The sequence below is a fragment of the Oryza glaberrima genome, chromosome 12 (assembly GCF_000147395.1).
Source record: "Oryza glaberrima chromosome 12, OglaRS2, whole genome shotgun sequence".
Lineage (NCBI taxonomy): Eukaryota > Viridiplantae > Streptophyta > Magnoliopsida > Poales > Poaceae > Oryza > Oryza glaberrima.
The window spans coordinates 4,286,794-4,308,749 of NC_068337.1; the positions used below are offsets into that span (position 1 = coordinate 4,286,794).

Here is a 21,956-nt window from a genome sequence, read left to right on the forward strand (position 1 = left end):
TCACAAAACTACATATACTTTGATTAAATTATCAAAAAACTATATATTTAAGATGATGCATATATCATAAAATTATAGGTTTAACATGAAATTCATTCCGGACTACAGATTTAAGGTGGAGTATCATAAAACTACAGATTTAATAACAAAGTTACCAAAAAAACAACAAGTTTAGTATCAATTTAATCACAAAACTTGGATGTTTATAATTCAAACATAATATTAGTGCTAAGGATTTAAACCCAAAATCTATAGTTTTGTGATAATTAGCCTTAAACATGTAGTTTTATGATATATTACCTGAAATCTGTAGTTCTGTTAAATTTACTCTTAACAATTTAGTGACAACTTCAATACAATACTGATGGAATTAATTAATTAATTAATTAATTAAATTTTATATATAGCTAGAATCGGAAAAACGGCATCACTTTTAGTTTTACGAAAACGGTCTTGGTACGGTCAGAAATTTCCACCGCCATTTTTTTAACCCCCCTATAGGTGATAAAACAAACAACCTAGTAAACTTTTAATTCTGTTGGAATTTCTTTAAAATTTCTTCGTACCAAAAGAGCTTCGTAGTTGAACTGCATCGTGTATAGTAATAACATGGTCAGTACTAGTGGAGCAGTGTGCTTCATTCAATCACTCACCCTCTCCACATACCATCAAAAATATATAATTAATGTTCTCAACAACCAAAAGATAAGATTATACCTAGTATTACATACATCCACTTTGAGTCATTAGGAATAACCTATCTACTGGATAATACTAAACAAAGCAGCAAGAGTTGGTCACACAACAAACATTAGAGTGATTGCCACTGCCAAAACCAGCTAGCCAGCCAATCTCTCTCCCTCTAATTAATCCTCCATAATTAACAACAGTTCCCCCATGACCAACCAAATTAAAAATGCTTAATTGCAGGTTGGCTAACCACTGTTTGGTCGGCTGAACGTGTGATTAGGCTTAATTAATCCTCATTACCCCTGATGGCCACAAGGGTTTGTTAACCAAATCAGAGGATGGAGGTTGGGTTATTAGCTGGAGTATTGCATTGCATGCATGCGCGTGTCATTATTATTTTGGAATGAAACGTTTGGTACACAAAAAGCATAGGGGAGCAGCATGATTATGATGTGATGGTTAGCTAGCTACTAGTACTATATTACTACTACTAGCTGATTAATAATCATCATCATGTGTGATTAGTTTAGGTGGTAATTATTAACCAAATTTTGGTGATAATTATAGTATTAACCACGCCGGATAAGGCCACTACTCGCCGGAGTAGCGCCGGCGATCGCGGTGGCTATGTGTCACGGGGTCCTATTGACTGGAGCTTTGGATTGCATCAAGGCTTGGCACTTGTGGTATTTTAGCCCTGTTTGTTTAAGATGGATATGTTTAGTTAATCACCTAGGTTACTAGTTTTAGATGTCATGTGAGGTAACTAACTTTCACATGAAGAAATCAATTGGGCTTTATTTTACATTGAAAGCGCTAATTGAACTCTGGACACCAACATGCAGCTATAACACGTAAATATCTATCTATGCAAAAAAAAAGCCCTTAATTTCTAGCTGTTAAAGTTTATCTTAATGTTTTTTACCCTCTTATTTCTACAAACCGAGGTGTTGTATCTCAATAATCTTACATTTTTTCACCTGACATTGACAATACTACTTTCTTATTAGCGAAAGTTACTTTATTTGTTTTCTTTCATTACTAAATGTTCTCAAAGAAATTAAGGTTTTTTTATTGGATAGTTGAGTAGTAAAGACGACGGCGGCAATCTTTAACACACTATATAGTTGATCTATTTTTATATTTTAGTGGTATGGAGTTTAATTAGGATGAACTTCCGTGATACCAGCGTAAGTGCATTGACGAGGCATATGATTAGAGTGAAGGAGGTCCAATTAGCAGATGGATTAGTAGGCAAGAAAGGAAGAGCTTTTGCCGCTTAAAACGAAGGAAAAGTATGGATGGAGAGAGGAGAGGAGAGGAAATTATGCCGTTGCCCCCAAAAGCTGCAACGGCATCCTTTGCTTCCCGCTTTTCCTGTAGCTTTATTTATTAGCGTAGGGTGCCACCCAACACAAATTTGCTCTGCTCACCCCCACCATCTTCTCCACTATTGGTTAGTATTTGTGTATCATCATTATATGAGTTCTAATTTTGTTTAGAGAAGGGTTTTTTTTACCCGGCCTTTACATCCAACCGGATATATGTAGCTATTTTACATTAGGAACTTAGCCTATTAAATAGGGAACTTAGCCCTCAAATAACCAAATCTGAAATTAGATTTGAACTCAAGACCTTAGAATGCTACTCAGGTCACTACGACAACTAGGTTATTGCCATTTCACTAAAGCTAAGTTCGTTGCTTAAGGTTACCAACTTCGCGCGCACACTTTTCAAATTACTAAATATTGTTCTTTTAAAAAAATTCTATAGAAAAATTGTTTTTTAAAAAAATCATATTAATCTATTTTTTAAAAAATAACTAATACTTAATAATTCATAGGCTAACGGGTCGCTCCGTTTTGCGTGCATGAGAGATAGTTTCCAACTCCAGCAAACGAACTTAGCCTAAAATTCGTTTGAATTTCTCGTATGGTCCGCTATCCGTATCTTATCTTTGTTTCATTCATATTTTGCAGTATACTAGAAAAAAATGCACATGTGTTGAAATTGGTGAAGGCTATCTTAATGTTATTATTGTTATACAGTTTAGCTAAAGTGAAATTCATTGTAGGATTTTGCTTGGATATTGTTTTTACAAGATCATGAGCTACAAGTAGGATTAGCATGCGAGTTTTTTTTTAAGATTTCTTATACGACTCCTGTGTTTTCGAAAGCAAACGGACTTAAAAAGTCTACTCAAATACAAATCTATAATTCCAAAAGCAAATGAATGAACTTAAAAACCGACTCAAAAACGGATGACATACTAAAATACCGATAAAAATATCTTTAATTTTTATAATAGTAGAGATATAGTTGTATATCCATGTGCATGTAGACCATACAACAATCACATGCAATATGTTGCACTGTTGATCCTTGTTTAGAGAAGTTGCACTATTGATATTCTTATAGAACAAGCATTTGAGTTGGTTACATCAAAATATTGGTTTTCATAAAAGATGCTATAATAAAATGGTGGGCACATGATGCATTTATCTATGCCTCTTGGGTCATATCTAGAGTTAAAATTGATTAATGACAATACTACTACTAGTTATGTGATAGGCAATTTACAGCGGACTGTACTATATCCGGTGATATCTAGGTTGCTAATTAAGCCGGCCTTAAGAGTGACAGTATAGGCAAAAATGAAAGGGCTATGTGTGTGTGTGTATATATATCTTGAAGCATATGCCACTGAAAATGAAACTTATGCATCCAAGTTAGCTTTTTAAAAAGGGCACTTTTTAGATGAGTAATTGAGAATTTTTCATGGCAATTATCTACTAAAATAATGTCATATTTACATCATGGTATACCTCTTCTTAGAATTTACCGATGGAGAATGTACAAAACATGAGATTCAGTCAACATAGATCTTGTACTCTTAAGACTTAATTAGTATATTCACTTACTTTGATGGTAACTATGCCAATCCTTAAAAATATCACTTCATATACAACACTTGATAGTATCCATCTAACAAGGAAGACAGACATTAACAGCACATAAATTTGCCTAATTAATTTAACTAACTTACACTGTTACACATAAGAAAGTTACTTTGTTCGAGATCAACAAGTACAAACAACGCATAAATACTTGTCATTTAGAATGAGATTTGGTCAAAATTTGCAACTTTAATAATCAATAACTTATCCATTTTCATATTTTTTATATAAAAAAAGAGAGAATGGTTTGCATATATGTCTTGAAAAATATTGGGCCTGTTCACTTTGGTACCATTTTCAACCTTACCAAATTTTGGTAAAGTTACAAAAAAAAAGTGGCTATATTTAGTTTGCTGTCAAATTTTAGTAACTATATAAGAAATCCTGCCAAAATTTTGGCAAGTTACCAAAATTTTAGTATAGTTGCTAAAGTTATTGCCAAAATTTGGTAAGGTTTTTTTGGCAATAAAGTGAACCGGCCCATTGTCATACTATCACAGATTTATTAGATTTTACAAACTTATCATTACATAAAATCAATGGTCAAAGTTTGACTAAATTTTATCCTCGGCATCAAATATTTACAACCTGATGGGAAAACTGAGCTACTTTCTCTGTCCTAGAATAAGTTTATTTTTAGCCCCTCCCATTTACCCTAAAATAAATTTATTTTTAAGTAATCATTGTATCAAAGTTTTTTAAAATAGGGGATAAATGAATTGAGAGTATACAAAGAGAAGAATATTTTTTTTTGGATTTGATAAAGTGAGGGTTTTCTTGTCTTTTTATTTTCTATATTGATACGTGTAGGATAAATGAAAAATGAACTTATTTTGCGATAGATGGAGTAGCTATCCTTTTTAACACATATTTTGACACTTCACGTAGCTAAATTGCACCTACATAGGTAAAAACAAAAGAAAATGATTCCTAACTATAAACACAATTGTGAAATGGCATGTAGCCTAGTGGTTAGTAGCACCCCGAGGTTTTAACTTCAAATCTTCATAGGAATGAAATTCAGTTTGGGTTATTTGATGGCTAAGTTCTCTATTGGTAGGCTAAATTTCTAATTTAAAAAGGTTGTATATATATGGTTGGATGTAGAGGATGGGTAAAAAAATACCCTTCTCTAGGAAAAAAACCCTATAAACACAATTCAAAATCCATAACTTTGGAGTACAAAATTCGGTGTGCATTTGGCGGTGCAACATAGCAAAAAAAAAAAAATCCCCACACAAACCACCCATACAAACAACAACTACATAACACATGTTCTTCATTCCCTTCCCTCCCTCCCTTTCGCACTCTCCTCCCACACGCCAACTCGCAAATGCCGACGCCCGGCTCGTCGCCGGCGGCGACGGCGGCGGCGCACCGCCACCGCCGTAGCCGACGCCGCCACCCTCAGGGCCCCCCGCCGCGCCAGCCCTGGTGCTGCTCCTTCGCCCTCGACCCGCTCTCCGCCGTCCACCGCAGCCCCGCCGGGACGACGACGGCTGCTCCTCCTCCTCCTCATCCTCATCACCGGCGGCGAAGCAAGCACGCCGCCACCACGGCGCCGCCGCTGTCACGCCGCATGCGCTCGCCCGGCCGCGTCTCCCCCGTCGACGACGCGGCTGCCTATGGCGGCGCCGCCGCGTCGGCGTCGGCGTGTTCCTCCGCGCGTCTGTCGTCCGTCTCCGAGTGCCCGCCGCCGCCTCCGCCTCCGCCGCCGCGTCCACGACCTCCGCCTCCGGCGGTGGAGGCGCTGCGGATCAGGCTGGTGTCCAAGGGCGTGATCCTGGAGGTGGCGGAGGTGGAGAGGGTGCGGAGGGAGTGCAGGGTGGTCGGGAGGATTCTTGGCGGCGGCGGAGGAGAGGTGGCGGTGGAAGGGAAGGTGGAGGTGGAGGCGATCAGGGAGGCGGTGGAGATGATGCTGGAGGACGCCGACGAGGCCGCCGCGATGAGGCGCCTCTCCCGCGCCGGCGTCGCCCGCGCCATTGCCGTGCTCGAGGTAATTAACCTCTCTCATACTGCTCTGCTTCTCCAAATCATGAAATTGCAATTTGAGAATGAGGATGAATGGTGATTTCTTTTTTGTAGTTGATTTGTTCGCAAATTCTGCATCATTTTGTCGATTGTACATGTGTTCTGGTCAAGAATTGATCAGGAAAGATTTGCATTTATTTTACTTACTTTGGTCAATAATAGTTAACACTGTTCCTGAGGTAGACAGGTAGTTGAGGAGTTGAGGTTTGGTTGTTGGTGGTCAAATTGGGAGGATTTCCTGTTTCTTGGATGTTCATCAGAATTCCGTAGTGGTTTACTTCTGTTCCACTCAATATCTGATGCTAATTAATTTGGTTGTCGAGCTATATATGTGGTTCAGTAAATTTTACCACCCACCAAGATTTGTTTCTCAGTTTTCCTTATTGGCTTTTATTTTTCTTCTTACATAGTTCGATGAGTTTTCCAAATCTCTACTGGTTTTCTTGATTCATTTGGGTTAATTGGTTAAATATCCCAGCATCACAAGCCATGTAGCAGATGGTAACAAAAATATGAGAAAGGAACAGAACATGAAAATAAAACAGGACAAAAAATTGGTACATTGTACACTGTAAAGAATAAATCAGAAAATCGTTGGACTTCATATTTTGTTCTAGTTTTTGGAGTTGAGTAAACTTTTTTCTGTCAGCATCTTCAATTTTATATAAATTGAAGCTTTCATTTTTATGCCCTTCATTTCCTGTTCTTTTTTTTTTGCAGTTTATATCTAAATATCTTCTGCATAAATCTGTTTCCTCTGTTTCAGTTGTCTCTTCATTTTATTTCTGCTTTTGTTTGATATATTCCCTTACATGTGTTAGGTTCATATTTTTTGTTAATGAAATCCATAATACTCTTGCATGTTCGGCACTTACTGGCACACTTCTTGTTGTGTTACTTTTATAAATAATTACCAACCTTAAGATAGTACTAGTATTAATCGTTCTAATTTCTAGTTGAACATGCCTATGTTATATGAATTCATTAAAAATCACCAGATTAGGTTTTTTGCTTTTGCTGATCACAATAGGAAATACTTGACTCTTATATTAGTGTTGATCTAAATTTCTTAGACGAAATTTAGTTGCTTGCTATGCTCTAAAGAACATAGAACCAGGCAATGCAATAAGTTGCTGTTTTGCAATGATTGCAATAGCTGCACGCCAAGGCAGCCGTTTGATCATACAATCAGCTGTATATCACCTTGTCTTGAATTATTTATGAGAAATCGGCATTTATTTTATTCAATCACAGTGCAATGAGTTGGTTCACTTGTTTGGATTTGGACTCGTTATGATGAATGTAACATCTGTTACAGTATTTTGAGAATAGCCCCACTACCTTTTTAAGCTTGGTGGTTGCACGTAAAGACATGATCATAGCAAATACTGTTTTGCAATCATGGTATTATTGCTCTATTAGAAGCTACTGCTACTGTTAAAAAGTGGAAGATTCCATGCTTATGTGAAAATTAAAGGATCTTGTCTACTTCATGCTGGGGATCTACATTACGTGCGATACTTCATAGGATTGTTAATTTATTAAGAAGGCTTTTGCACTGTAAAGATTGAGCTCCTGTGCATTACAGAAATTAGAATAAAGTCTACAGTCTACACTGCAAAAATCTGCAGAGACAAGTTCATTTCATTATTTTAACTCCCTTTATATGTACTGTAATATATATCTCAAAATGTAAATTGGATTTAAGCCGGTTCTTAACATTTTTCACTTAATGCCTAATCGAATTTCTCAGGTATCCTTCTCCCTTATGTTTGACAGAGGAGTCACCAACTGTCTAAAATATCTCGAGGCTGTCCCATGGAGTGAGCCCGAGGAGGAGAGGATCAAGAGTTTGCTGTCCCAGTATCCTTGCAATAAAACGGTTTCTCAAGATTTGCTTGCAAGGTTACAGCCTCAAGAACCCAGTTCATCAGCTGAACTGGTTGTTGAACTCATGGATTCCATCACAAAGGGGACCAACAATAATGCCCGTAAAGATTTGCGGACTCTTGTCGACGGTATATTATCCAGGACCTCTATCTACATAAAGAGTGATAAAGAGCTGGACATGATGAACATTTACTCAATCTGCCATACTTGCCTGAACTGTCTGGTGGAATTATTTGGGGAAGCCTCTGACCTGGGCCCTTCTGGCCAAACAACCATTTCAGTTGGAAAAGGGCCACACGAGAGAATATGCAAGCAAGTTGAGAACCTCACCTGGTTGCTGCAGATTCTGATAGACAGGCAGATGGGTGAGGAATTTGTGGACCTATGGGCCAGCCAGAACACACTCAGTACCATGCATGAACGTTTTTCGCCTATGGTACGTTACGAGCTCAGCCGGATTTCGGCCACAATTTTCATTGCCATGGGGAGTGGGAAGCTCCACTGCACCAGCACGTCGCGGCTTGGCATCTTCGAAGCATGGTTCAGGCCATTGCTGGTGGATTTTGGGTGGCTCAGGAGGTGCCCAAAGGGCCTCAACATGGCAACCCTGGAGGATGGAATTGGGCAAGCTTTGCTGACACTCACCTTGAAGCATCAGCAGGTGCTGTTCATGGAGTGGTTTGAGACATTCAGTGGGCAAGGCAGGGAATGCCCAAATCTGATGAGGGCTTTCCAGGTCTGGTGGAGACGATCATTCGTAAGATCCCTAGGTAGCAGCAGCTGAGACTGTTCATCTTCTTGCAAATTCCTCACCTGAGTCAATTGTGTGTAAGCTTACATGTACCATGTATGTTTGATATTGTCATATATATAGCTTGTTTGTCAGATTCCCTGACGAAGCCTGTATCTGCAATTCTTTAGCACTGCTGAGATGTAACAAAAGGAAAGAACAATTCTTTAGCTGTTGTTCCATTGGCCTGAGCTGAATGCATTTGCTTTTGGTGGTTGATAAATTGATCCATGATTATGCTCCATTGAATGTGAGCTGTTAGTAGTAGTACAGGTTCATTTATAATCGGAATTCCTTTATAATCCAGTAGAGATCCAAAGCTGCGTGGTCCAGTGATGCATGGGTTGCAATTTGCAGAGGACAACTTGGAGTATTGTAGTAGTACGTATGCAGGTGAAACTGGAGCTCCCGGTGTTTGGTCTCTTGGTTATCATGGGCAAATGATTTCTGTAATGAGCTTGCTTTGTTAGCGCCAGGAAGAAATTAATTCCACTGAAATGTTGCTCTATCTCACTATCTAAATGAAAAACAAGTTTGTCAAAAAAAAAAGAGTAAAAGGTAGTTTACAAACCAAACTGGGATCAGATTGTGACATTCTGTTGGAGATATTTATTAAAAATAGGATGAATCAGGTAAATTCCACAGCCTGCCCTTTTTATGGCTTCTTTTTTTCATACATGTCATCTTCTTTACCCAATTACCCATATAAATGGAACAGGACGACAATGGACAACACACATTTCATAAACACTAAACAAAGATTTGTTTTAAGGTTAGCCTGGTACAAATGGACACAACAGCTTGTTCAGTTCCAGTAGGTGAGATTCTGTGAAGTCTGTGAGTATATGTGTCTGATAGAATGTCATAGTCCCAAGGAAAGAAACCAAGGTACTCAACCATTCCTGACTTAGGTCTCTTGGTGGCTTCCTTTGATGCCTTTGTGGTCACCAGGCCCCTTGCTTTTGGAAGCTGAGATCAGAAATCAGAATTTGCTCCGATGAAATATACTTGGAGTGGAAATTCTGATGATGGTGCTGATGGATATTCCTACCTAGGAGTATTTGTCACTGAATTATTAGCAAACTAATTAAATTTCAATCTTTTTCCGTAGCTGTGCTTGCATCATGGCAGGTGTTAAGTCTAATCATACAGCCAAATGGCCAACTGTACGTACGTCTTATAGTCACAGGCATTTATGTTCATTTCTCCTTTGTTTTTTTGTTTTTTTGAAGACTATGCCCATCTCTCCTTGAGCTTCCTCTTCTTTTTTTATTGAGCTGATTCTCAATCTGTCTTTGATCCACGCATGAGACCATATGGGATTATATGTTTATATTAATTTCGCCTAGAAAACCATGTCTGTTGTGGTGATGTACCAGTATGTGTGTGTTTTATGTAATCGAAAAAAATATTTATTATGCCTGATGACACATAGGCCATTGGTGACTAAGTATCAAGATCAACAATACCACTTTGGTGTAAGTATAACGACATGGTTGGTGCTCAATAACAAAGCTATTTGCAATACCAAGGGTGGTCCCTACAAGGAAAAAAAAGAAGCTAGGATAGTCCCTTGCATTTTCTAGCAAATAATCCTAAGCTAGCTCAAAAGGCTGTCCATGCTGATCTTAGCCAAGCTTGCTCAGGGATATCCTACCCCTGCTTGGAAGCAAAATGATGGTGATTGGCTGTTGCTTTTGTACTTATCCTAGGGTTGTGCAGTACTCCCTCCGTCCCAAAAAAAGACAAACCCTAGGGTTTCGTGTCTAATTTTGACTGTCCGTCTTATATGAACTTTTTTTATAATTCATATTTTCATTGTTGTTAGATGATAAAACATGATTAATATTTTATGCGTGACTTGTATTTTTAACTTTTTTCATAATTTTTTCAAATAAGACGGACGGTCAAACGTTGGACACGGAAATCAGGGTTTGTCTTTTTTTAAGACGGAGAGAGTAGTGTTTACAGTAATAGTACATGTTGGAATAATGTTTTATGGGACTGTCTATATATCTGTTGACAGAAAATCCCTGCTCCCATCTTTTAAATTTTGGACCATCGGATATGCTTTAAGATTCGTGCAAAGGCATCAACCCTAGCACTCCTCCTCCCATCGCGCATTCAACCACCCGATCCCCTACCGCCATCATCCCACCGCGCCACCACTCGCCTCGCCGGCTGGTCGGAGGGCGTCAACGGCACCGGCCAGCCTCCTCCCCCCTTTCTCCTCGAGTCGCCGGCGGCGAGATGCCCCCACCACCAACGCCGGCCCACTGCCCTCCTCCCGCCCCGTGGCTCCGGCGCCGCCGCCTGCCCGATCCGCCACCCATCGCTAGGCTACCGCCTCCCCTGGCCATCCCTCTAGAGCCGACGAACTTTTCCCCCTCCCTCTCCCCCTCCCACCTCCACCCCACCCCGTGACCCTAACCCGTAGGGTCCTCTGCCGGAGTCTAGGGTGTTGCCGGCACAGGAGAAGAAGAGAAGGTCACCGGAGTTGGAGGAGAAGGCCTGGAGCACGAATCTCGAAGCTCATCCGGTGGCCCAAAATCTACAAGATTTTGGAATGCAATTTATGTCGGCAGAAGGTTAGCAATTCCGATTTTTTATTTCACAAATAGAAATGTACAATGCATACATCTAATTAACCAGCCAACTTAATGGTGTCCTACTTCCCTTGAATCCAAATATAGGAGCTTTCTTTTTGATCTAGCGTAGTAATGTTTGCTAAGGACATTTACTCTGTTCTATGGATATGATGGGGTCTGATTATGCTAACCAGTTCACCTAAAATCTTAACCAAATGATGAGTAAGGTCTCCGTTCTCGTCACTTGTATCGTCTCGCACATAGTTTGGTGGTAATTACTACCTCCATATTTTAATATATGACGCCGTTAATTTTTTTATCAAACGTTTGATCATTCGTCTTATTGGAAAAAATTATGTAATTATCATTTATCTTATTGTGATTTGATTCATCATCAAATGTTCTTTAAGCATGACATAAATATTTTCATGTTTGCACAAAAAAATTAAATAAAACGAATGGTCAAACGTTGGTCGAAAAGTCAACAGCGTCAAATATTAAAATATGGGTGGAGTATTTACTAGCTAGAACATCCAATGTTGGGTCCCTGCTCAGCCGTGCGTCGTTCGAGAATGAGGGTGTTGGCCCTAATCCAGGGATAATGTAGGGTGGTGGCCTCTGGCCAAGGACAATGCAGGGTGGTTGCCTTCAGATGGGTATACTCCAGCAGAGAGGGGGTGTTGGTATTTTTGGTGATTTGGTTGGCTTAGGAGGATCAGATTCCCTTGCATTTCCTTTGTCCTCCCAAGGCAGTATAACCACAATCATCTTGGTACTAATATCACGCAGAATTAGCAACTAGATGCACCACTAGATTCACATCAACAACAAACAATGTCCTACAATCAACAATATATCACTACTGGAGAACTGATCTTTACTCGGATGGCAAAAATCACATTTATCCTGGTCCGAATAGGAACCGGGACTAAAGAATATCTTTAGCCCCGATTCAAAAGCCCAACAACACTTTATGATCTTTAGTCCCAGTTAGTAACATCAACCGAGACTAAAGATCATTTTTAGCCACGGTTCAATAGCTGTCAGGCCGTGCCAGGCCCCCAACGATCTTTAGTCCCGAATGATATTACCAACCTGGACTAAAGATGGAGGATCTTTAGTCCCAGTTGGTAACATCAACCCGGACTAAAGATGCCTTCAAGGTTAGTTTTAAAAAAAGCATATCTATCCATGGACTAAAGATGGAGGATCTTTAGTCTCAGTTGGTAACATCAACGCAGACTAAAGATGCCTTCAGGGTTAGTTTAAAAAAAAGCATATCTATCCATGTTAAATGTGTGTAGTAGGTTGGATGGCAACACGCGTGAGGGCTGAGGTGAGAGATATTGAGTTCAAATCCCACATCCCACACAATGTTTTGACTTGGTATGCATCTTTAGTCCTGGTTATTTCAACCGGGACTAAAGACGGGTATCTTTGATCTTGGATTGGGCGTCCCGGTTGCACAACTAGGACTACAAACACTACTACAGAAACTATTTTTCCATGCGGTCAGATCGATTTTTCCGTGCGAAGATTTCCCGCGTCTGGAAAAATGAATATTTTCGCGTGCAGACGACCCAACCGCACGGGATAATCATTTTTCCGTGTGGTCGGGTTAAGTGGACCGCATGGGATAATCGATTATCCCGTGCGGTCAAATAATGCCAACCGCACGGAACAAAAAAAAACAAAAATAAAAAAAACAAAAATCGCCGCCCGCCCGCATCCGGTCGTCGCCACCGCAAGCTGACAAGCCCGCCCGCCTCCCCCGAGCTCGCCGGCGACGGATCGCTTCTACCGCACCCATCGACGACGGATCCGTCTCCCCCGAGCCCGTCATCGTTGTCGCGAGCTCACCGAGGTCAGCCGTCGAGGCCATCGTCGTCGTCGTCGAGGCAGGCCTCCCGAGGCAGTGGCGAGGGCGAGCGGCCGCCGAGCCGAGCTGCCGCGGCGCCTCCTCCAGCAGCCGCCGCCGCTTCCTCGTCGCCTCACCCGGCCGTCGCCGCGCTCGGCTCACCGCCTCGCCCGCTCGCCGCCGCGCCCGGCCGTCGCCTCGCCCGGCCATCGCCTCACCCGCTCGCCGCGCCCGGCTCGCCACCGCGACCAGCCGCCGCCTCGCCCGCTCGCCGCGCCCGGCTCGCCGCCTCGCCGACCTGACAGAGGGGGAGGAGGGGAGGGGCAGGAGTGGAAGGTGTGGAGGGAGTTGACTGGGGGAAGAGATAAGGTAGAGAAAGGAAGAGATAAGGTGGAGAGAGAAGGGGTAGTTGAGAGATAATAAAAGGGAAAAAAGTAAGAGAGAGAGGATGTGAAAAATTTGAAGTGGATGGAAGAGAAATGAGGGAGGTATTTTTCTATGCGATCCACTTAAAAAGCCTGCACGGAAAAATCGATTTTTCCGTGCGGTCCACTTAAATCGACCGCACGGGATAATGATGATTATCCCGTGCGGTCGGATTAGGAGGCCCCCATGGGAAAATCGATTTTACCGTGCGGGCGATAGCCCCACGCCGGTTCGATTATTTTCCTGACCGGTTCCACTTACGAACCGCTTGGAAATATAAGGGGGTGGCGTCCAGGAAAATCTATCATGTAGTAGTGAAAGGGTTGCCAACCAGGAGTAAAGCTCCCTTCCGCAGCAGTGTATGTTACCGCAAACTCCCTAGCAGCCATAGCATACCATGGAGCAACATATGGGACAACCTGATCAGAATGGCCCAACGCGGATGTTGCATGCTTCTAATGGTGTGAAGCTTGAACCACAACAATTACAATCTTTAAGTAGCTTGGGTGCAGTAAAGATGGAACACCAAAGGTCAGACCCATCCATGTTCTTGTAGCAGCAACAACAACATTTGCTGCAGCTGGCAAAGCAGAATCCTCAGACACCATCATCTGCACAGTTGAGCCTCTTGCAGCAGCAGTGTTCTTGCTGCATCAGCAATAGCAACAGCATCAACAGATTCTTGAGAACTCGCCTTTGCAGAGAAACCAATTCTAGCAGCAGCAATAGCATCACCAACAGTAGCAACAATAACAGTTATTGATGCACCAACAAAGTTTAAATATGAGAACTCCTGGTAAACCGAGTCCTTACCAACTAGGAACCTGTGCAAAGAGATTGACTCATTACATGTATCACCAACAAAACAGACCACATGTAACTGTTTAATATTTGTTGCGAAGGGCGAATGTTATGCTTTAACCTAGGTGTATATACTTACTATTCATCATTTTGTCTAGGACAATGACATTGAATACTGGAGGAACTTTCTCAATGAATACTTTGCTCCTAGTGTAAAGATGTAGTATGATTCTCTCTATGGAAGTGGTCACTAAACTATTGGAGTTTTCCCTCAGGTTCTAGTTCTACAACCGTTCTAGTTCGATCATTCATTTTTCATGTTGTAAAATGCTTGCTATTATTGGTATTGTAAGCATATGGCCTTTTAACTGCTGATGTTCTAGAACAAAATGTTTTGATCTTTTATATCCACATTGTAAGCTATTTGGTGTGAATTTTCATTATAGGATGTTTGGTATTACGAGATATGCAATCGAAAGACAGGACGAGGCTTTGGTAGGTGTAACTTTGGTTTAAATATGTCGTCTTAACATTTGGGATGAATCGAACACAGTTGAGCCACTAGCAGCATCAACAACATGACATAGGAAACCAAATATTGGGGAAGGGTTTGTTGGATTAGACTAGGGAAAGATCAGTGTCTCTCCCATCCTTCTTATTTTCTCCCTTCTATTTTGATCCCTGTTCTAAACTTTAGTGTACCATTGCCTCCAGAAGTAGCAAAGTTGTATACTTATTTTCCTTCCTTTCTTCCACAGTCGAGGATTCCATTGTAGCAGTAGCTTTTATTTTTGTAAAATCTAAACTGAGAGCGCTCTCGGTTAGTACTAAACAGCGACGGTCCAGTTACAGTGTGAGAGAAATCTAAGTCAGAGTTTAAAGCTAGGTTGGCATGGATTTGTACCAACCTATTATGTCAACGTGCATGCCTTTTATAGTACTAAGTAGGGAAAATATTCTTATCATCTATGCTTCAAATAAAATTTTCTCTTAAATTACTCGTCCGATTTACAATCCGTTGCACCGTTGTGTTCATAACAATTAAATCTTTATAGCAAGATCTCACACGATTATATTTTGATGAAAAATCATGAATTACTTTTAGATTTCACTAAGTTACTTCTTATAAACATATAAAAGTAAATTCAGTAAATCTAAAAGTAATTTACATATATTATAGAAGTAACTTAGAACAAAACGAAGGTAACTTTGGCATGTCATTTGAAGTAAGTCCGTTGTAGAGATAAAAATATGACTATCTACAAATTAAATTAATCAACACAAATTATGGAATTAACTAAAAACAATAATAAAAGTAATCACCTCAGAGCATTATGAATGTATAGGAAGTATTTTAACAAATCTAAAAGTAAATTCGTATAAAAAGACATTAATTTATTCAATATATATATATATATATATATTTTGAATAAATTATCATATATATATATATATGATAATTTATTCAATGAAAAAAGACATTAATTAAAGTTACCTTCGTTTTCTTCGTTTTGTTCTAAGTTACTTCTATAATATGTGTAAATTACTTTTAGGCTTTATTAAATTTACTTTTATAAGTCTAAAAAGTAACTTAGTGAAATCTAAAAGTAATTTAGATATATTATAAAAGTAATTTGTGATTTTTCATCAAAATATAATCATGTGAGATCTTGTTGTAAAGATTTAATTGCTACTAACACAACGGTGTAATCGGATCGTAGATCGGATGAGTAGTTTAAAAGAAAATTGTATTTAAAGTATAGGTGGATAGTGTCTCTTATAGATAGAGTGGTAGCTGGTTTAGACAAATCAGCTACCACCACTACCTGTATAGTCGCATCCTTTTATTTTACTTTTTACTCTGTATAAACTACCATCTACTGCTCCCTTTGTCCCAAAATATACTATGAAATATCCCATCCACCCAAAAATTACTATATTTTGAGATGAAGGGAGTAAGAATCTAGTACTAGATTAGGGGCCTGTTCACTTTGATACCATTTTCAACCTTACCAAATTTTAGTAAAGTTGCAAAAAAAGTTGCTACATTTAGTTTGCTGTCAAATTTTGATAACTATATAAAAAATCCTGTCAAAATTTTGGCAAGTTTTGAAAACTTGCCAAAATTTGTTAAGGTTTTTTTTGGCATCAAAGTGAACAGCCTTAGAACACATCCTAATACTATCAATCTAAACTAGAATATGTCACATCTAATACTATGTTACTATATATATTATGGAACAGAGGTTAGTGGAAAACAACATGAACATTCCCATATGATGCATGCGTGTGATCCTGCAATCTCTGCAATCTCCATGAGCAGTGCATGGAATTCTGCTTGTGGATTGTCGTTATACTACCTCCTATTTCTTTTTTTATTCAGTTTTGCAATATATTTAGCGAAATTTGACATATACAAATATAGTGTAATCGTAATGTAATTACATTATAATTGTAATTACAGTACAACTTGAATGTAACTTTCTAAAATATTACGATCACATGCTATTTTCGCAAAGCGGAGGACACGGGACCAAATCCCTCACTTAGATAGGTGCGTTGTGACTTTTTCTTCTCCCTCTTACACGAATCTTAAAGTAAATCTAACGATTTTAAAATTATATGAAAATTACGTACCAATTAATATTAGATTGTAATTATATGTAAGTTATAATTACTATTATTGTATTATATTTACATCTGACAAATAAAAAAATTATTGAAAAATGTATAGATATTCCTTTTTATTTGATGTTTGAGACATATTATCTTTACAAAAATAAAGGAATATGCGAAATGACTATTATGCCCTTCATTTCTTCCCGATCTGTCCCGTCCCGAACCTGCGGGCCGCCGCGAGAGCGCTCCACGCCGCGCGCCGTCGCTGCTGCCTGCACAGACGTCCCTAGATGCCAGCGGGACGGCCCGCCGGAAGTGGAGCAAGGCGGCGCAAGCGGCCATGGCGGCGGCCACGCATGCTCGTCGGCCCCGCCGTCCCCTCCACTACCTCACATAATTTCCGTCCACACCTTTGGAGGCTGTGCATTGGGTCGGCGACAGTAGCGAGCAGGCGGTCATGGATGAGATGAGATGAGAGTGGGACGAGCAGCCGTGGCCGCGGCTGCGAGTCGCTTTTGGAGGCTGCGTCGGCGAGCCGTGCTCTCGACTCTGTCAAGGACCCGCATCTCCCCGAGGTTCATCTTCTCCACACTCCTAGCACTAGTACTTCCGTCAGAACTCGGAATTACAAAATTCAGACTTCAATTCTATCCTTCCTCACTTGAGAATGAGAAGAAGTACTCCTAGCACTAGTTATGTAGTAGGAATTCAGAAATCTTGGAGTAACTTGATCTTGGAATACCCCTAGCACTAGTTCATTCAGAATTTAGAAATCCTAGCACTACCTACTACTACTTCAGCCCGGATTCAGAATTCAGATTGTGTTGTACTCCAAGGATTTAGAGTGAATTAACATGTAATTGCTTTAGGCGGTATGATGCGGTAGATGGTAAGGCAGAGAGTTGATTAGGCTACATTGTTACCAATTTGAATTCTTTTTTTAATGGTTATTCAGGAAAACATGTCGTAAGCATTCCATTTAAAACATGTTCATACTCCTGAATTTCAGAGTATGATTGTAGCATGAAACAAGTTCAGAGTATTCTTGTTACTTCTGAATTTCTTTTAGAGAACAATGCAGGAGTAGGAGTTCTTTTGTTATTCTTGTTAGAGAACAATGCAATACATTGGTTTTCGGGCCCGGTTTCCCTTATTAACTGGGCCAATTCTCTTCTTCTATAAATTCCGGCAGGAGATTCTCCTGCCATCGGTTCCTCGAAAAAAAAAACAATGCAATACAATTTGGGCATTTGGTTTGGTCCAGTTGGTGTGTTATTCTGAAATGGCCATTAGGTTCAGAGTACTTGGGTTTTGTCTGTTATTCTGAACTTGCTGAAGAACTAATCCTAGAGATCGTGGTCTGTGTGAATTTTCTGAGAAATCGGAGTAAGATGTTTTGTCGAGTAGATATCAGTAGAATGTGATTTACAGCATGCATAGATATCAGCATGGTTGCAAGATGTTTTTGAAATTTAGATTGCCATACTCCCAAATTGTACGTGTAAAATGTGTTTGAAAATACACACTAATAAAATGTCTGCTTGGATTAGTTCTCACGTTTCTTTCACAGAAAACAAGAGTATCAACGGCTTGAGTTTCTGATATCTGAATATTTACTGTAACTGTCTATTGTCAGGTGAATATATCTTCTGCAGAGTTCCTAGCTAAGAACAATCTTTATCTTTAATTTGATCAAGTTCATCTCATTCCTAGTTCTTGCTTGGAATGTGCTATTCTTGGCTCAATTGCATTCAGTCACATTAAGTTGAGCACAAGCACATGCCATGGAAAAAAAGGAATCTTGAATGGCTCAAGTTGTCACAGAATGGAACTCCAGTAAGTACTCCAAGATAGAATTTCAGGAGTATCAATGTATCATCCTCATGTGGTTTTCAACCCAAGCATAAATTGAAAGAACATTGGAACCTTAAGATATGATCACTGAATTATTGTCAAATTAGACAAAGAGTACACTATTTTGAAGGTGCTAACTTCAGATGGAGTACATTGGTTTGAATTACTGTCAAATTGCACAAAGAGTACACACTATTTTGTCAAACAAGCTTTTGTTCTTGGCACAAGCACAAGCTTCTAGTGCTGTTGAATTGAAGTGACTCGAGCATCAATCGGGCTTCTACTATGGTCGAGTTCCTAAGCTGCTTCAAAACTCATCTTAAAAACTTGTATGGAATTCACTTCTGCCTAGGCACCTGAACTGCCGCTTGATTCAATGGGTAGCTGTTACTGTTAGACAACACTTGCATCTAACATTTGTATCTGACATTTGCATTGGTAGTACACACACACACACTCTCTCTCTCTCTCTTTACGTTGGTATCTGACATTTGCATTTTCTGTCATATTTTCAGCTGTTCTAAAGAATACAAGTCTGAAGAGCTACTTTCAGGTCAGTGAAACCACACTGACAACCACTTTAAAAACATAGTTGAATTGCCCTGGTTGCCGCTTGATGCCTTGAAGCATATACAGTCAAACAGATGTGGCCATGATATGTATATATAGCACAGTTTGATTCCTCTTTGCTAGTCAAAAGATGGTATTATCAATCAATAATAATAGTTACAGTATTGATTCCATGGAGTAGTAGGATTACAACAATTAAGGACGATGAAGAGAAAGGGATGGCCGGCGCATGCATATGCCGATACACATAGAGAGGCAAAGCAGGGGGTAGCTTAGTTACAACTTACAAACGAAGCTCTGATCGATCAAGTCTGATTTGATTGATGCAGCTGAAGAAGAAGAGGAAGAAGACGACGGCGACGATGATGCAATCAGCTGCTGACGTACTTGTCGATGATGGTGGCGAGGGTGGTCTTGGGGACGGCGCCGATGACGCTCTCCTTCTTCTCGCCGTTCTTGAACATGAGGACGGTGGGGATGCTCCGGATGCCGTAGTTGGTGGCGATGTTTGGTGAGTCGTCCGTGTTCACCTTGCAGCACTTGATCTTGCCGACGTACTCCTTGGCCAGCTCGTCGATCACCGGCGCGATCATCCTGCACGGCCCGCACCACGGCGCCCAGAACTCCACAAGCACAGGCGCCTCGCTCCCCAGCACCATGCTGTCCCAGTTCTTCTCGTCCGCCACCACCACTGCCACGACCCCCCACACACACGATGGTTTTCGTTTTGTTTTGCACCAGGATATGACGAATGGTCAAACATGTGTTTTACCTTCGTCGACGGCGTTGCTGCACTGGCAGGCGAAGCGGGAGGCAGGCCGGAGCTGTGACGGCGAGGCGACGGACAACCTTGGCTTGGACTGGCTGCTGCCGGCGCCGGAGAGGAGGAGCCTGTCCCTGCTGCCGCCGGAGGACGGTGGCTGTGGGGCGTGCAGAGTCGCCCAGGCTCTGAAGCACGTCTCCAACGCCATTATTTTCTCACTCTAAGCTACGCTCCTCACACGCAGTGACACAGAGAGAAGAGAAAGAGGAGGAGAAAATTTTTTGTGTAGAAGAGAAAGAGGATAGGGTTTGTTCGCCCTGTGGCATTGGATAATCGGGAGCTTTGGCGTTGGTGTGGCATCGTGAGGTGCTCAGGGGTTGTGCTTCCTGCTTGTGGATGAGGTGGTTTTGCCCCCCTAAACTTTTGGCCCGGTGTCGCCTGATCTTTTCGTTGCCTCCTTCGTGTGCCTGACTCGAGGATATACGCGCCTATAAAAATGAATATCTTGGATTCTTCAAGTTCTCTGCAAGATTACAACACATAAATTTCTAGAATACTAGGAAAATTGGGCAACTTTATGTGAAAACACTATAATATTTGTTGTACATTAAAAATATGTAAGATGTGTTTTCTAGAGGAAATCCGGTTTGTTTATTTCTTTATTATTAAACAATTGGTATTTCTTTATTTTTTTTCAGTTCTCTGCAAGTTTTTCAGTCCACTTTTTCTTCCAAGATGATACGAAAATCGAACCATTTTATGTAAAAATATATTTTTCCTAAAAAAATTGGAAGTCCTGCATAATTCATGCATTCCAAAGCCTAAGACGTGCTCTAGAGGAAAAGTCGGTTCATTCCTTCGTTTGTTTAACAATGCATATATGATAGTTTATTAGTGTATTCAGTAATATAATTGCATATATGATACTAGTTTATTAGTGTATTCAGTAATATAATTTTGCATTTGTTTTCAAATAATTAAACATGATGTTTGGAGTACTCAAATTTGGGGAAATCAGTGAAATAAATGTGTGGCCCATCTCCAAATACGTCCACCTCAACTACACCGCAACCGAATTCAATAACCACAAACTTTTTATTCTCATTTGGACATTCGAATTGTGTCGATAAAATTATTTGGTCTACTTATACCTCTCTCTATATATAGCCATACATGAAAAATTCGCCAACTATTCCATCATAATTGTTGACCATAAAAACCACTTTACTTTGTCCTAAGACTGGAACACTTGCACTCCATAACGCTAATTTTGAAATATATTTTGTCAAGATGATATTCCAATACAAGTGTGCCTGTAGTAGAGTATCTTGCCATTTATAAGGGAAAGTCCATTTTATACCCTCGAACTCTTATGTTTGTCCAAAATACACCCCCGAACTATAAAATCGGGTATAATACACCCTCAAACTCTTATGCTTGTCCAAAATACACCCCTGAACTACAACCGGGTATAATACACCCTCGAACTTTCAATACCAGACACTTAACCCCCGCCCTATTTTACCGTGGTTTTTGACACGTCGGATCCATGTCAGCCCACAAAATAATGAGCCAAGCCCATATTCTCTCTCTCTCTCTCTCTCTCCCCTTGCCCTGTTGTGCTTCTCTCCCTCGTGACCGTCGGCGGAGTGGAGCTGCGAGGGCAGCGGCTGCTGTGGCCGCGTGGCGCGGCTGCGAGGGTTGCGGCTGCGGCGGCGGCGTGGAGCTGCTGCGAGGGCGGCTGCACTGCTAGGGTTGCGGAGGCGGTCGTCGGCGGAAGCCTTTGCGCGCAGTCGCCGACGAGGAGAGCAGCAACGGCGGTGGAGCTTGCTACCCCGCGCGGAAGAGGCGGACCTCGCCGGAGCCACACGCTTCCCCAATCACTGTCGCCTCCACCGAACTCTACATCCCCAAGCAGCTCTAGCTCCACCGGCGAGCTCGATCGATTTCATGGAGAAGATAGAGCTCCTGGAGGCGGCAGGAGAGGCAGACCTTGAGCTCGGGCTCGCCAGCGGTCTGCGTGGAAGGGAAGGCTGGGGATGTGCTTGAGCTTCGTCGCCGCAACGAGTCCCCTGCTCCACCGCCACCGATCTCTTGCTCTACGAGCTCAAGAATGCCA

The 21,956-nt window shown here is 41.0% G+C and overlaps 2 protein-coding genes and 1 long non-coding RNA gene across 3 annotated transcripts; 2 read left to right on the forward strand and 1 right to left on the reverse strand.

Moving 5' to 3' along the window:
• The first annotated feature begins 4,958 nt into the window (after positions 1-4,958).
• On the forward strand, positions 4,959-8,533 carry LOC127756675 (BTB/POZ domain-containing protein At2g13690-like). Its single transcript, XM_052282038.1, has 2 exons — positions 4,959-5,643; positions 7,432-8,533. The coding sequence occupies exons 1-2, from the start codon at positions 4,981-4,983 to the stop codon at positions 8,350-8,352; spliced, it is 1,584 nt and encodes a 527-aa protein (XP_052137998.1). The 5' UTR covers positions 4,959-4,980; the 3' UTR covers positions 8,353-8,533.
• An 8,326-nt stretch (positions 8,534-16,859) lies between these two features.
• On the forward strand, positions 16,860-19,273 carry LOC127757886 (uncharacterized). The gene is made up of 2 exons (XR_008013546.1): positions 16,860-18,486; positions 19,020-19,273. It is a non-coding gene; the product is annotated as an uncharacterized LOC127757886 (long non-coding RNA).
• LOC127757885 (thioredoxin M5, chloroplastic) lies at positions 19,179-20,181 on the reverse strand. The gene is made up of 2 exons (XM_052283477.1): positions 19,847-20,181; positions 19,179-19,765 (listed from the first exon to the last, which is right to left on the reverse strand). Exons 1-2 carry the CDS (start codon positions 20,043-20,045, stop codon positions 19,446-19,448), a joined length of 519 nt encoding a protein of 172 aa, XP_052139437.1. The 5' UTR covers positions 20,046-20,181; the 3' UTR covers positions 19,179-19,445.
• Between the last annotated feature and the right edge of the window lie 1,775 nt (positions 20,182-21,956).